Source organism: Serinus canaria, chromosome Z, assembly GCF_022539315.1.
Source record: "Serinus canaria isolate serCan28SL12 chromosome Z, serCan2020, whole genome shotgun sequence".
Lineage (NCBI taxonomy): Eukaryota > Metazoa > Chordata > Aves > Passeriformes > Fringillidae > Serinus > Serinus canaria.
The window spans coordinates 5,611,655-5,627,453 of record NC_066343.1 but is presented as its reverse complement, the minus strand read 5'-3'; the positions used below and the strand labels follow the sequence as shown (position 1 = coordinate 5,627,453).

The 15,799-nt window shown below is 37.3% G+C and overlaps 1 protein-coding gene across 2 annotated transcripts in view; it reads left to right on the top strand.

Annotated features, from left to right (window-relative positions):
- MAMDC2 (MAM domain containing 2) overlaps nt 1-15,432 on the top strand; it is a 56,507-nt gene extending 41,075 nt beyond the window's left edge. The window contains exons 10-14 of one of the 2 annotated variants that reach the window (XM_050987258.1): nt 8,796-8,889; nt 10,546-10,698; nt 12,413-12,672; nt 13,285-13,369; nt 13,680-15,432. In XM_050987258.1, coding sequence (XP_050843215.1) covers nt 8,796-8,889; nt 10,546-10,698; nt 12,413-12,672; nt 13,285-13,369; nt 13,680-13,741 — 654 coding nt within the window. In that variant the 3' untranslated portion in view covers nt 13,742-15,432. Of the gene's footprint in view, nt 1-8,795; nt 8,890-10,545; nt 10,699-12,412; nt 12,673-13,284; nt 13,370-13,679 lie in introns of those variants that run through there. The other variant, XM_050987259.1, reaches the window with a different exon arrangement.
- The last annotated feature ends 367 nt before the right edge of the window (nt 15,433-15,799 follow it).

Here is a 15,799-nt window from a genome sequence, read left to right as displayed (position 1 = left end):
GCCTAACTGTGTTGAGAGGCACATTTACTTTTAAAATTTCCATCCCAGTTGTTGAGTAGTGTTTTCTATCAGATACCTGATATCTTAAAGTTTCAATGGGCTTTTTATGTACTATATCCATAAAACATAACAGAATTTGTAATTCCCTTTCGAGTTAGAGAATAAAAAGAATTTTATTAGTGCTCAGCAAGTGCATACTAGAAAAATTTTTCATAGTATCATCCCAAGATACTTGCAGAGAAGTTAAAATGGCAAGCTTATAATTTACTTTTGTCATCTCCTGTTGAGATATTTCTTTATTTCTTCTGGAAGGGTTTTGTAGCATAACCAACTGCATGAGTAGTGATGACATCTGAGCATGACTGTTAGGACTGGTTGACAGCCTTGGAGGTGGCAGGTTTTTAGGATCAGACATTTACATGGAAAATCTTGCCCAGCATGAATTTGTGAAGAACAATTTTTGTTTTCCTAGAAGTCAGGATATGTAAAAAAATTGTGAAGAAGCTTGCCTCAGTGCTTCTGAGTCTGAAGATGTGTAGGAGGGGGAGAAAAACTGTGCCTGCAGAATGGTTTATTGGCCTCTGCCAATTCTCAAAAACCTTCTCTGGGTGCTTCAGGTCTTGTGAAGGTCTTCCTTCCCATGGAAACAAGTTGCAAAATGTTTCTGTTGAGGAGGCATTCCTCAAATATCACAAAATATTGGGAGATTTATTGGGCTTTACATAAGTCAGCATATGTTCAGCAAACCATAATTCAGGCACCACTTAGTTAAATAACTATGTGTCTGACAGGGGGTTCAGTTTACAAGGTTTTCCTTAGATAAACAGAAGAAAATGGATGAAGTTCTGAAACATATTAAATGGAAAAGTACATCAAGGTATGTTTACAGATGGGAAGGTAGCATAAAAATGACAAATACTGCCAAAGTTAAAGCATGTCTGCTGAAGGATGAAAACCTGGTGTAGTTACAGGCTGTCTGCTCATAATATTTAGAAGTAGGCTCAAATGAAGTTGCACAGTGAACTTGATTCTGGCTTTTCCTTACAATCTCATCACCAGCTCTTCTACCTTAATACTTTTAAAAGTCTTTTCATGCTTTATTTTGTTTGTTTCTTCTTTTCCAAGGCAACAGAAGGAAAAAAGTATTACTGTGTGGCACTGTGTAAACACTCAGTTTAGTTATCTGTGAAGATGTGTCTACCTAGTAGTGAAATAGCTGGCAAAAACCACTCATTTCAGCGTAGGGCAGCTGTGGAGGTGCACCAGAGCATGTTTTGGCAGGTAGAAAGGAGTGGTAGGAACCAGCAAGTAAGGGATTACACTCCTGGCTCTGGAGGGAGACAGTGCTGAGAGACATGACAGAAGCTTGACCTCTCTTGTCCTGTCTCCTGCAACCTGTCCTTGTGTCTCTTGCATCCTCACTGAGGCATCTTTATTTTATCTAACCTGTCCCATAGGCAATGAACCACCCCTCTGCCCCCCACCCCAGTCCTCATCTTACTCTCATCTCTGGACAATCAATTCTTTTTTTCCATGTAGTATTATTCATGTTCCATTCTGTTTGCCCTGCTTGTCCCATTTCTTACAAATTTTAATTTCTCAAAAACTAATGACTTGACAGAAAAGATAGCACTGGCATAAAAATCAGACTCTTGACATTTTATTGCTTCTACTCCAAAGTCTTGGAGTGCTCAAGCTTTTCACAGAATTTTTTTGTTTATTAGGGGCAAAATAGGCCCTTTTTCCTAGCCTTGTTCTCGGAAATGATGGAACTGTTTTGGATTAAATCTTCCAAAACAAGGCTGTAGCAAGGACCTAGCATGGAAAATCTGAGCTGAGATCATTGTGTCTTGGCAATGTTTAGAAAAGTGAAAAACAGTCTTTCAGCTGAGAGAGGTGGTCTCAAAATAAGACAGGGCTGCCACCTTTCCTCTAATACACACCTAGTGACTGATGTGCCTATTTTATTTTTTTCTGAGATGTATCATAGGTAGACTTGGATGGTAAGAAGTTGTAGGCATGCACAGTAGTTTGGCTGAGCATCTTCTTGGTTACCAGGAGCCACTCTTGGATGGGGTCAGCCCATGTGGAGACAGTAAACAGTCTCCTGGCACTTCCTTAACAGCCAGTCAAGTCAACGACAATGTGTCCTGAAGCTGAAAATTATTTTTTTAGCCAGAAAACAATTGCTACAAAATAACCAATTACTCACATCCTTCATCTTTTTTCTACTATGAATACTACTCCCAACACTTTGAAAAGTATATAAAATTCATCTAATGCATTTTAGTTTTGACAGCATATTTGTCTGCATCAGGACAATAAAAAGATGCAGATTTTCAATTCTTGGTTTCTGTAATGGTTTTTGCAAGTTCTTTTTGAATTAGCTAACTGCAGTCTGGCACAAGTTGATGGCTTGAGTTCTGTGAGCAGGAAATATGAAGCTGGCCAGCTGGCTTTAACATGACATTTCGAAAATAAAATGTTTTAAAGGCTAGGTAGGTATGATTCAGCTAAGCAAGTCATAAATGTCTATACCTACATCCATCTATGTGTGTTTGTGTGCATATATTTATATTTATATTTATATTTATATATTTGTGTGTGTGTGTGTGTGTGCACATACTATAAATACACATGCTGATAATGCTAGTGAGAAGGCAGAGAATTTAAAATCCTGATTTCTTAATTGGTACTTGCAACACTGTCTCTCCTAGTTGGTGTAAGTACCTATGATCGTATATACATGCAGTGTATATTGATTTATACTGTACCCAGGGAATCAGTGCGAGAAGAAAGAAATAAAAAAAAAATTCTAATGTTTTTTGACATCAAATCCACTTAAATCCTTCATGGTTTATTGTATAAGCTCTGGAAAGGCAGCATGAAAACCTAAATCTAAATTATATAGATTATTTTCAGTTGATTGAAATTGATCTTCCATGTCAATTCATGTCAGGAAAATGGAGGAGCTAAATGGAAAGAAAATTTCACATATCATTTGCATCCTTGAGAAGCTCACATGAACTGTGAAGCAAGAATATACATTTTAATATTTTGTGTGTGTGTGTGTGTGTGTGTGTGTGTGTGTGCGTGCATGTGTATGTGGGTAAGCACCAGCATGGAAAAATATTTCTCTTATGCAACTTCACAACGAAGTCCAAATACCTAAAGTAAAATGAAGGTTGGAGTTCCGTTGGGTCTGCTTTTATCAATTCTGCTCTTTTTTGCTAGATTTGGGTTACCATTCTGAAGCTCAGGTATTTGAAAGCAAACATCTTGTGTTTTTTATCCATCATGCAAGCTTTTGCAATAGTATCTGGTAAAATAGTGCTTGAACCTCCCAAAGAGCTCAAAATCAAATCCTCAGAAAGGTAATTGGCATAACAGTCTATTCTACTATCCTATCTAGTTGTGGCTGCATTTTTCTTTTTTCATTGCTTAAGTATTCTTTTATTCCTCTTTGATGGTTTTTTCCTCACTCTTTTTACTTGAGTTTATCTGTTTGCTTTCTCTTTTCCTCCATAAGTAATTTTAGTTGCAATTGTGAGAAAGCAAAATCAAGTGACTCTGTGTTGCACTTAGTATTTACATGTTTTAAAACAAAGAAAAGAGAGGACTTTCTCAGAACAGTACTGAGAAACTTTGATGCAAGATGCTGTGGAGGCCAATAGTAGACATACATTTTAAAAAAGATTTTAAAAAATCATGGAAAATAGACCTCAAAGTGACTGTAATCACAGTGGTCCAGTTGTGACCTCCAGTTCAGCAAGTTCTTCAGCTTTTTTTGGGTTGGACAAAATATAAAAGCTTTAGTGCTGGTTTGTTTCTTGTACTGTTTTCCCTAAATATCTATTATCACCCTGCTGCCTTCCTAGTACTTGATCTGACTGTCTTTGCCACTTTCTTCTCACATCATCACCATGGTGATGCTCAATGTTAAGTTATTCTAGCATTTATTTCTCTTTGTTGGCAAGAAATCAGTGTTTCCTGCTTGTCCACCAAAGTCATAGGTAAATGACTAAAACTAATCTTGGATAAACAATGAAACCCTAGATCTCTGTGATCAAGTCACTGGTGTGAAAAACACAGTTCTCCAGTCAGGTGCCAACTGAAGGAGGGCAGACATCCTCCTCCTCACCTCTTCCTCCTCCTCCTCCTCCTCCTCCTGCTCCTCCTTTGAAAAATTCACACTTGTGTCAAATAAAAGAGTTTTTTGGTACTGTTCCAAAAAAACTTTATCAGTCTTCCCACAATAAGGTATGCACCCTAAAGAGGCTGGAATTAGCTGCAGTTTTGTAGAACAGTCCTGTCATTCCTTCCCTTACCTTTTAAAATAAAAATTTCTTGAAGAACAGTCACCAGAAATGCCAAAAATAAGAATGGTAGAGTTAGTTTGGAAACAGCACGATAGTGTTCCTAAGTGGGAGCCTCAGTTCTTATGGTGCTTGATGCATGGTTATGGAAACAGCATACTGTAAACTGAAGGAGTTACTCAGGTTAGGAAGCAGTGCCTAAATGGCTTGCATCTGCACAGTTGCTAAGCAAGGTGATATGTTGCATGAAATATTACACATCTCCTTTTGGCATCTCTGATCCTTAATGAACAGGAAACTGTTTGACAGGAATGAAGATAGAGACCTTATAGTAGATTTGTGGAAATCTGTGAGGGTGGTTAGGGACAGATGAGAATGTCTGTGTCCTGTATGTATTTGTGTGCAGGCAGTGTTCTCTACTAGGCTGTGCAATCCAGCAAGAGGAGATGTAGGATAAACAGCCTGTGGCACTAGGTTATTTTGTTAGCTTTATGTTTCTCTTTTATTGTTTGTTTCTTGGACAGGAAAGGTTTTCAAAAATACTTGTTCAATTGTCACAAGCTTATTACCAATGTTATCCAATTATTTATGTAGAAGCTTTCATATGACGTTATTTTTCCCATAGAAGCCCGATGTATTTACATGGGAGGCAACTGAACTTGCCTGGCGAGTGCCATTTTAAATCAATCTGTTTTAAATGACAGAAGTTTGCAGATGTTCTTATTTTGGCCTAACAGCTTACTTGAATTCTTGATAAATGAATTTCTGACTGTTTAGGCCAAAGAAATACAAGCCACTTAAAATCTAGTTTTATTTAAGCTAGCTGTGAGTAATTTGGTCTACACTTAAAACATCTGTATTGAAAAGCCCTAAGACAGTCAAAATGGTTTTCCCATCCCCTGTGTGGTCAGTCCCTGGCATACATGCTTATATGCAAACTCTTTTTCTGCATTGCTGACTGAAAAGTCAGGCTCCCTGTCTTGTGTGAAAAGATCTTGACTGCTTCTTCCTGTCAGGTCACACTTTTGTTTCTAGTGTTCAAATTTTTTTTTTTTTTTTTTTTTATTTTGTAATACTTGTTTCACTGTGAGGAAGTTACAACAGTAGTTTCTCAGAAAAAAAAAAAACACCTCATACTCCATTAGAACTGTTCTTCTTCTTTAGGAAATGGAACTTTATATGTGTCTAAGTGACAGACTGAGTTTTGTGTCTACACAGATTTACAGTGTATCATTTAAACTAGGAATATTCATTAGGATGGAAAAGATAAATTACCTTGTTTCAAAGGCATAGCTTGCTTTTAAGTCACCAGATTGGACTGTTTTCATGTTTTTCTTCTGTTTGGCTGATCTGGCTCTCTAATTGAGCAAGATGTATATGTTCTGGGATAAACAAGGAGGAAAGAAAACACACAGAACATATAGGGATCTCCTTTTCTCCTGTTCTCAGTCCAGCTCCCACTAAACCTCCTATAGCAAGTTTCCCCATTATCCCTCCTTACACTGAAGGTACCTTACTGCATGTCCTCCTATTTTTTCTCCTCTAAAAGCAGATTAACTTTATATGAGTGTGAGTTTTAACTCCTTGTAGCTGAGTGCTAGGGATGAGAAGTCCCTTCTACCTCACCCAGTATCTGCAGCACAACCCAATATGGTGTCTTGGCAGAAGCTTGCTCAACTGGCTGTTTTCATCTGGCATTGCTCATACCTCATATCATCCAGGATAAGTGCTAAGAAAGGATTATTCATACTTTGAGATTGAAGGCCAGGACCATTGATTAGGCACTGCAAGATAAACAATCCAGCTTCTAAGCTGGGGCAGTGGCTTGGAAGGAAACTGATGCCCTAGCTGTGTTCTGTTATTTGAACAAAAAGAGATATGAGAAATATGTTTTATTTTTCAGTAACACAGGCAACAACTCCTTTCACTGGATAATGTTTTTAATTTAGCGTGCAAAATAGCATGTGAGTCCAGGAATATCTGTTACCTAGCTTGCAATCAGTATGTTGTTCATCTGTCATGCTTTATGACAAAAAAAGCTCAGCACAAAGAATCCTCTATTGTCTTCTCCAAGGCATGAGAGAAAGTCATAAGATTTTATTTTGGAAAAATTGACCTAGTAAATATTTTAATTCAAAACAAGAACAAATGCAAAGCAACTTGAGATTAGTTCCATTGAGACTGTAGGAAGGATTCAGAGAACTGACTCTGTGAAAATGAGTAGTTGAGTAAATCCAAGCTGATGCAGTTTTGGTAGGTAAAGTTCAAATACTCAAATATTTTGCTTTATGACAGAAAAGGATATTGAAAACAGAAGAAGAGCAAATAAATTCGACCTGTGATTTCTAGTCCATTGCCTAAAACTAAATCAAGAATGTAACAATGAAATAAATTGAGGGGATTGTAACAATTTCAGTAGATTTGCTATAGCCAATACTGAAAACTCCACACTCCCAAGTAGAAGACTTTGTAATTTCATCCCTGAAATTATGGAGTGTGCCCGTGGCAGTGTGTCCCTCAACACCACAAGAACCAATTGGAAAACTAGTGAAGTTAAAGCTACAAATGGCAAAGCTGAACAAGTTTACAAGTGTCACTGAATCAGATTAATCCTTTGGTTGTACAAAGATTACTGGTTCAATGGCCTTTGAGAGACCACAGTTATTGTTGTGATGCTTTTTAAAGGAGGGCTTTCTCCAAGATCCAGTGGGTAGTTACATACCTTGTATGGAACAAATTACTGCAATCTAAGAATAAAGAACTTAATCCTGCTCCCAATGAGGTCAATACTAAAGCATTGCTTAAAACATGACTCCACAGTGTGGAAATGTTGTTTCACAAATGGGGACTGACTTCACCCTTACATGTGTGGTTTTCTGAAGAATCATGGATTTAGGGCTGTAATATGTCTTCGGTTCATTACAAATGTTCACCAGAATGAATTTATTAAAATTCTGGCGACTTATATTCACCCAATGTCAGTATCTTATTTTACGCTTATTTTATGCTTTTTTCCAAGAGATGCTACTGTTTTTAAAGGATTGCCCCTGTGTCCTGACAATGAACTTACAAAGTATGAAAAAAATCCTGTTAAACCTTGAGGCTAAGATACAGTTCTACAGTGGGAAGAAAAGAACAAAACAAAGTGTGAGGTTTAGGCCACCATATGTTGAGCAGTTTTGCATTCTGTGCAGGGGCACTCCTTAACTCCATACCAGTGGCAGTTTACAAGACAGATAGTCAATAATAATCAGGATAGGTAGCACTGAATTGAAGAGTCGCAAAAATTGCTCCACCCTGGGCAGCAGAATGCATACATGCTTCCAAGTTTTTGGTGTAGTTACTGTTATTATAAGCAAATGAGTCAATAAATACTACATAGCAAAACAAACTGGCAAAATACCATGTAAGTACCATAGTGAAGGTGTTACCAAGCCTACTAGAAGAGAACATACTAAATAATGCTCCAACAACTTTTGAATGCCTTTTTATGCCCACATGAAACTTGTCAGTCAGCATTTAACCTCAAATATGCAACTGAGGTGTTGTCCAGAAGATAAAACAGTTAGAAGTGACAGTAATCCATCTGCAGTCACTAGAATAGAACTCAACACAAAGGAATTGTTTTGAAAAGGTCCTCCTAAATTATGGTCATAACCCCAGTGGTCAGACAGATGGTTTGGAGTATTAGGCCAAGAAAACCTCCAGCAGTGTTTTCACAAAAAACATCCTAATGTGTCTTCTGTAATTCAAAGAGATCTGTGTCAGCTTTAGAAGAAGGGCAACTGAGAGTCTTAAAGTTCCTTTACATTTATTTTACTATCTCATGAGTGACTTGTATTTTCCATGGCAGAATTAATTTTTACTCAAATCAATGATCTTGGATGTTTTTATTAACTTTCACAAACTCAGATGAACACTGTGAATTATGCATAACATTTCAAGTCTCCTGCTCTATGATGTCATGGCACTGAGTCATTTATGAATAATTCCATTGTGTGTAGTAGTTCAGTTCATCTCTATTATTCTTTGCATTTTGCCACAGCCATTCTTGTCCATCACTCCACATTACTCTTTCCAATTTATTTTTCCATGGATAAAACCTCCAAGTTCTGAGGATAAGATAGCTGAAGATATTTGAGCTGTTCATGCTGGGTGTTGGGCAAGAAAAAAACACAACCTCAGTGAGTCATGTTTTCTCAGAGCTAAAAAAATACTCTAGTGAAATGGGAATTACATAGAGATATACATAATTTGCCTACAAAAGTTAGAAAATATTTTCTTTACATTGAAAGCATACGTTTAGTCCTGACTGGAATCAACATTTCAGTCATTGGCAGAATGTGCCAAGGCAAAGGGATCCATCCAGATCTGTTCTGTAGATTTCAAAATTATCTGTGCATTTGGAAAAAACACTTAATATTTCAGACTCTTAACAATGCCAGGTTTGGTACCTGAAACGTCCTTCCTCTATTGCAGGTTGTTTTTGTTAGCTGGTGTAAAAGCTTCTGGGACTGTGGACTTGTGGCACTGGATGATGTATCCTTGAGCCTGGGAAGCTGCCAGGCTGCTGGTAAGACCATGTGTATTTGTCATCCAACAGCTGCTATCCATTTGAGTAGAGTTCCTCATACACCTTCATTTTCCAAGCCTATCCTACAGCTGACTTCATCCTGTTGTGGTTTCTTGTCTTTTTTCCCAATAAGTATTGCATAAATCCTGTTTTTGCAAAGTAGCGAACTTCCAGCAAGGACCTGGTTTTGCTCACAGGGGTACCAGCTAACTCCTAATAAATTTCAGTTACTTCAGAGCAGTTGTATATAGGTGAAAGGTCCTTTGGGGGCATTAAAATAAACCCATAGTTCAACTGAGTGAAAAGTAGTTTTCAAATGGTCTTTAAGAAGCCAGGAATGGACCCCGAAGCAGTATTTTTCAAAACACAGAATAAGTTTTTTTTTAGGCAAGAAGTAAAGTTGTGCAAGGCCAAGACACAGCCTCACCTGAGCTGCAGTTCTTTGATGAAGACAGGGAAAAACAGTCCAAGACTCCAACTGCAGTGGGAGGAAATGAATGGTTTTCAGTAAAATATTACCGTCTGACATGCACAGGCCAACGTCTCTGAACGCACCAAACTCCCTCTTTTGTGGTGTTGTGAGGTTTGACAAGACAACAATTGTATCCTGCACAATCTACAATCCTGTTCTTTGGAATAAAGCCATGTCTTTGCAATGGTCCTAATAGCTTTTTAATGACCTCTTTTGATTGGATTTTATGCATTCAGGCTAACAAAACAGAGAGAACTCACATGTATGAAACAAGATACGATTTTTCTAAACTATTTCCAATGGTTGTCTTGCTGTAATTTTTAAGTAACTGGAAAAGGAACCAAAGGTGCAGAACTGGTGTCTGGGTGTATAGTCATGCTATGGCTTGTCTCTGATGGCAGCAAAATAAATGCCTGAAAAATGCCCCAGAGGTATCAAGGCTTCCTCCTCTTCAAAAGGTGGAGGCAGCTCAAAATGTCTGCTTCTGAATGACAAATTAAGATTACCTGACAGAAGCTTCCTGGCATGCACCTGAATTTTATCACCTTTTTTATGATCTAACAGAATTGAAATAATGAAAATACTCTAGTAATTGCAGCTCTGTGGTCTGTTGTAGGCTGCAGTAGAGTCTGGTGCCAAAGGAACAGAGGAGAGCTAAATGTGGCATTGATTTCAGTTCACAGAAACTTCAGTCTTTGACAAGGCTCATTTATTATGTATGTTATACATGCTGGGACTTATTAACCTGCTTGGGGTGCCAAAAGAAAATTACACTGGTAATTCTATAACAAAGCCTATAACAGTTATGGAATCATAAAATTGCTAAGGTTAGAAAGATCTCTAAGACCATTGACTCCAACCATTAAAACCAAAAGACCTCATAAGATCATCTAGTCCAAAGCACTATTGTGAAGACTAATAAATTGTTTTAAAGAATCCTAGGACTAGTGAATCCTAGTCACTGAGCTAGACTAGGGCACAGATTTTCCCAAAGATGTAAAGAGAATTAAATTAAATTTTATATGACAGTTTGAAGGCAGCTTGTATAAGCTTACGACTATTGCAAGCATTGCCAGGTAGCTGTAATTGATGTCAGCAGGTGAGGAAATGCAATACATTACTTGTGTAATCTCTCCATATCAGTCTAATTATCTGAAGTTTTAAACTATATCCTCTCCTTACAGATTTGTTGCTGCCCACTCCTGGAGAATGTACTTTTGAAAAAGATGAGTGTGTGTTTACCCAGAAGAAGAGAGGTCGTGGGAGCTGGCACAGGAAGAGGGGTCCAACTCCCACTTCTTACACTGGACCGAGAGGAGACCACACTACTGGGGTAGGTGAGTTAAATTCCACATTGAACTTTCAGATCACAGATTGACAGTTAATAAAAAAATATTTATTACATATTTTAAATTATAACCCAGAAGATAGAGAAAGCTTTAACTCTTCTATTTAGAAAAGTTACTAATCAAATGAAAGAAGCACATTATGCAAGGAACTCATGAGTGGTTTTGAGAATATGACATTTAATCTGAATTATCTCTAGGATATGTGGATAATATGGTTGTCATGTCCCAAAGTAGCCTTTTCCTTAAGAGATAAAAGAAGAGGATGACTGTCCAGATCCCACAGAAAAAGCTCCTTCCAAACTCGCAGTTTACGTGAATATTCCCTGAAACTGACTTTAGACCTATTTTCAGTTAATGTGGATCATTAAGTAGTCTGAGAAGTGAGGCTGATAGCTTGACCTTAAAACTGAGAGCCTTTTAAGCCTGGTCTGTGAATGAATATTCCTTAGTTCATTTCTTAACAGCATGCTGTGCAAGGGGTTGGGATTCTTCTGTATGAACCCCTTTGGGTTCAAACTTAAAAGAAAACATGAAGAAAAAAAGAGATCCCACAAGCCCTTTATCCTGAAAATGTGCTCCACAGGCTCACTAGTGCAAATTCAAGTATTTAGGACCCCCATTAGCATGAATGCACAGAAAACTGCATCACCACCAATCATAGCCTAAAGTATACCCTCAGATGTACTTGCAGCTGTCTCGGAGTTCCAATGAATCAATCTCTATCAGAGTGCAATTCCTGGTGTGACAGCAGGTGTAGGATATTCTTCCTTTGTATTCTTTTTTGTGGCTACGTGTTTCAAGAGATATAACCAAGTTTTAAGGGTTCAGACCATAAATTGGTGGAAGGCAAATTCATGCCCCTCATTCCATCACTCAGATATCACCAGCTGGAACAAATTGAAATGTGTGAGAAGACTGAGGAGCATCCCCACATCCCATCTGCTGCATAAAGCAACTGTTCTGTTTTGAGATGTATGCTCTGCCAGAAGACAGTGAACTCAGATAATGCAGGAGCTCTCCATACAGTCCCAAAGTTCCCTTTTTGTGGTCTGTCCCTTTACCTGCCTGTCTGTCACCACAAGGCCTGGGGGTGAGATTGCCTTTAGAGGGAGTAGTAATTCCCAAGGATCAGTTAGACAGGCAGAATGCTGAGAGCACCAACAGCAGTCAGTGGATGCTTGAGAGTCTCTTGTGATACTCAAGAGTCCTATTTTCTGCGCAAACCCCTAGTGAAGACATCCCCTCTAAGCCAGGTTGTAGTTTGGTGGTGAGCAGCAGTCAAGAGAGAATGTGAAAAGGAAGATTATCTACAGCTGTAGATCCATAATTCATACAGTGTATTGGAGAATTCCCAAGCTGGTTTGTACCAAACCTAGTGCAATCCATTTCAAAGACTTTGTTGTTCACTATGCATAGAAGTTCCTTCAGTTAAAAATCAAAACCTAAAGCTCATATTACAGCAAAATAAAATAACTTGCCTTTTTCTCTAAAGACTGAATCATACTATAAACTTGTTAGAAAGACTAGATCGTCTCTTGGCTTTATGAATTCAAATCAATCATTATTACAGCACACAATTATTACAGTATCTCAGATATTACAGTTCACAAATGCAGAAAGTCTATGAATCATTATCAAAATAGTTTCAATCATGGGGTTTTTTTTAATATTCATGGCTAATATTTACTTGTATCTTTTTAAGGATACTACATGTATATAGAGGCATCTAATATGGTCTATGGACAGAGAGCATACCTAGTTTCAAGATCACTAAGAGGAACATCTGGAAAACAGTGCCTGACATTTTTCTATCATATGTATGGAGCTGGGACTGGATTATTAAGTGTTTATCTAAAAAAGGAAGGGGATGATGAAGAGATACCTCTGTGGAGGAGGACAGGGGAACAAAGCATCTCATGGCTAAGGGGACTCATAGAATATGAAAGTGATACAAACTACCAGGTAAGAAGAACAAGCAAGAAGCAGTCAAATTGGAATATTGAAGTATGTTCTAGAATCCAAGTTTTGTATTGTTTAAAAAAAAAAATATGTTTGAATGTAGGTGGCATTGAATGGATACCTGAAGAACATGAAATAATGTAATTTTTTACAAATGAAGCTAGGGAGGGATTTTTTTAAGACATTAGTACGTTGCAAGTAGGAAAATAGTTCTGAATTCAAATTTTTTAAAACATATTTAAATGCTATTTTAAATTATTTAAATTTAAATGCCATCATTTTTTGTCTGTAGTGGTAGGGCTTTTTCAAGATCATTTGTGTAATTTCTTTTCCTTCAGTTGTCTGTAGCTTTGTCCAGATTTGACACAGCTACTGAGCTGTGATGAAATGGCAGCTTCTTGTAGCATGGTTTTTCTGAGGGGGCATCAAGGAGAAGGGATGATGCAAAGCCAAGGTCTGTCTAAGGAGAGGGGAAAATGAAAGGGAGAGGAAAGGAGAGGGGAAGGGAGGGCAGAGGAGGGAGAAAAGGGTGTCCCTTGAATAGGTTGCATGGCTATTATTTTTTTCAGTCCTTCCACCTTTTGGATTCATGAAAAATTGTGTCTTACTTTACAGATTATTTTTGAGGCAATCCGCGGTGTGTCAATAAGAAGTGACACTGCTATTGACGATATTCTGTTCCAGGCAGGACCTTGTCTGGGTAAGTTTCAAGGTACTTTGTAAGAGACACCTGAAATTCACAGTGCTTGTTTGTGGTTGGGTGATATTTCCCTTGAGTCTCCATTTGAATTTAATATCAGGCTGCTGGGTTAGTGCAGAACTTTTACCCTCTAATGGGATGTGAGATCATCCTCAGAATCTCAACTAGTAAACTAGTGGCTGTAAACTTTTTAAAAACCACATGACAGTACCATTTAAATCCAGCATGCTAATTAAATTCTGCTGTAAGTATTCTTATGTATGACAAAACCAAAAATAATTACAGTATTTCTTCATTCTTTGTATTGCAGAAGTGGAAGAAATTCAGTTCTCATCAGGCTATCCTGACAGCTTAAATGAAATTGAGTATTAAATACAGTCTGCTGAAAGGAATTAAGCACATTGAAGAATTGTATGTGAGAAACTGCACGAACTGCCTGTTTTCAAATATGATTTAAGTAAATACTGGACTACTTTGAATACACACCAATACATAGGAAGAACTCGGAGCATTCATGTTCCTCGCCTTTTCAATGAAATTATTGACTCAGGGCTTCTTAGACCATAATTTTTTAATATTATTTCCTCTTTTGCATGAGGTATCAGTTATTACATAAAGGCTTCCCATTTTGCACAGATAATTAATTTTTAACTTTTTAACATTTCTGGTATATAAGTAAAAAGAGGAAATTGAAGTTGCACAATTGAAGTCCAATATTGTGTTATCTTAAATCTGCATTCAGTGAATGTTTTGTGTTGGGGATAGAATGGATTTTTGTTAAGAAAATGATAAATGTTTTGAAATAGCAAAGAAAATAGTGTTAGCTACTAGTATTATCCTACAAGTTAAGTGCAATTATTCTCAATGACAAATCTCTCTGGGAAACTTAATACTCTGCTGGCAATTTTTTGTGATAGTGTATTATTTTACTATAACAAATATATTTGTCAATAACAAACTCACTTCTAGTGTTCAGTATAATTCAGCATAAGATGCTGGCCTGTGGAATTATATGAAATGAAACCCTTTAAAGCCATATGTTTTCTGGGATGAGAGTCTTGTTTTTTGGGTTTTTTTAATTAAGTAAGTTTGTACACTCACAGAGAATGCACTTACACTGTCCAACTACAGATGTCTTGCATTTATATTAATAGGAAATTGAATTCACCTCTGATTTTTTTAAGGTTTTATGCAATTGTGTGTAAGGTTTCTTTTTTAATTTACTATAACTTCCTAATAAAATGTAAGTTTGAGTATCATCTTATTGCTCCGCTCTAGATTTTGTACTAATCAGTGTAAGGAGAAATAACTGAACCTAATAAAGTAGCCTGAATTCATTATTTTCAACATGAATAGAATGAATTGTGTGGATCACATCACATAAGAAGGCTAACAAAAGTAATCTGAACTGCTGCAGGAAGCTATATACTGAGTGGTAGAAATTATTCTTACAGCCACCATGTCCTGGTCCTTTCAGAACAAAGAATATGCTTGTCCTAACAGCCTGTAAGGATCAACAGTACCTGGGATGATCTAGGCTCTTGCATCTTTTATAAATTTTCATTTTGGTGGCAGAAACAATTGAAGAGATAGTTCAGTGTAATACATTTTAATACTCATGTATTTATTTAACCACACAGATTGAAGCCATTTTTTTGTTTCCTAGAGACTGAGGAAGAGCCAAAAGGAATTGATATCTTATCTGCCTCTCCTAGGTACCTACAGTCTCACAAATCAGCTACTTATGAACACATCACTCTTGGTATTATTCAAAAATGAAACCAACAGAAATAATGGAGTGTTTCCTATGCATCAACACAATTTTACAGTTCTGCAAAGTGCATGTTTTGTTATCAATATTCAGCTCAAATTATCTAAGCAGAAAACAACTGAAGATGAAGTGGTTCAAACATTCAGACTTGGTGGTTCTCTGTATGCAAATGAAATGAAGCATGAAGTACAACTGTTGGGCTCTATCTCTAAAGATTTTATAACTCTGCCTCACTCCATCAAAGGAATCAGATGTAGGCTGATAAAATAAAAGCCTAAATGAAGGACTCAGACTTGTTCTCCACTGAGTGATTTCTAGGGACCTCACTGCTGCAGTGATTTTATCAGTGTTACTGAACTAAATACTTATCCACAACATGTGAAGCATTGCCCTGAGGAGGGGAGGAGGAGGGAAGCAAAAGAAAAGTGGTAGAAAAAAACTCACCAGAAAAACCAAACCAAAGAAACACCTAACTTCGTCCTTAAGTAGGGAATATCACCTTTCCATTAATTTTTGTGGCAGGAATTAAAGTATAGAAGCAAAATTTGAAAGGTGCCTGATGAGTGCCAGTTCATAGAATAGGAAATTCAGAGAGTACTGAAAGAATGGCTACAAAACATTTGAAAACTAGGTATGGTGCATTTAGATTTCTCCACTAG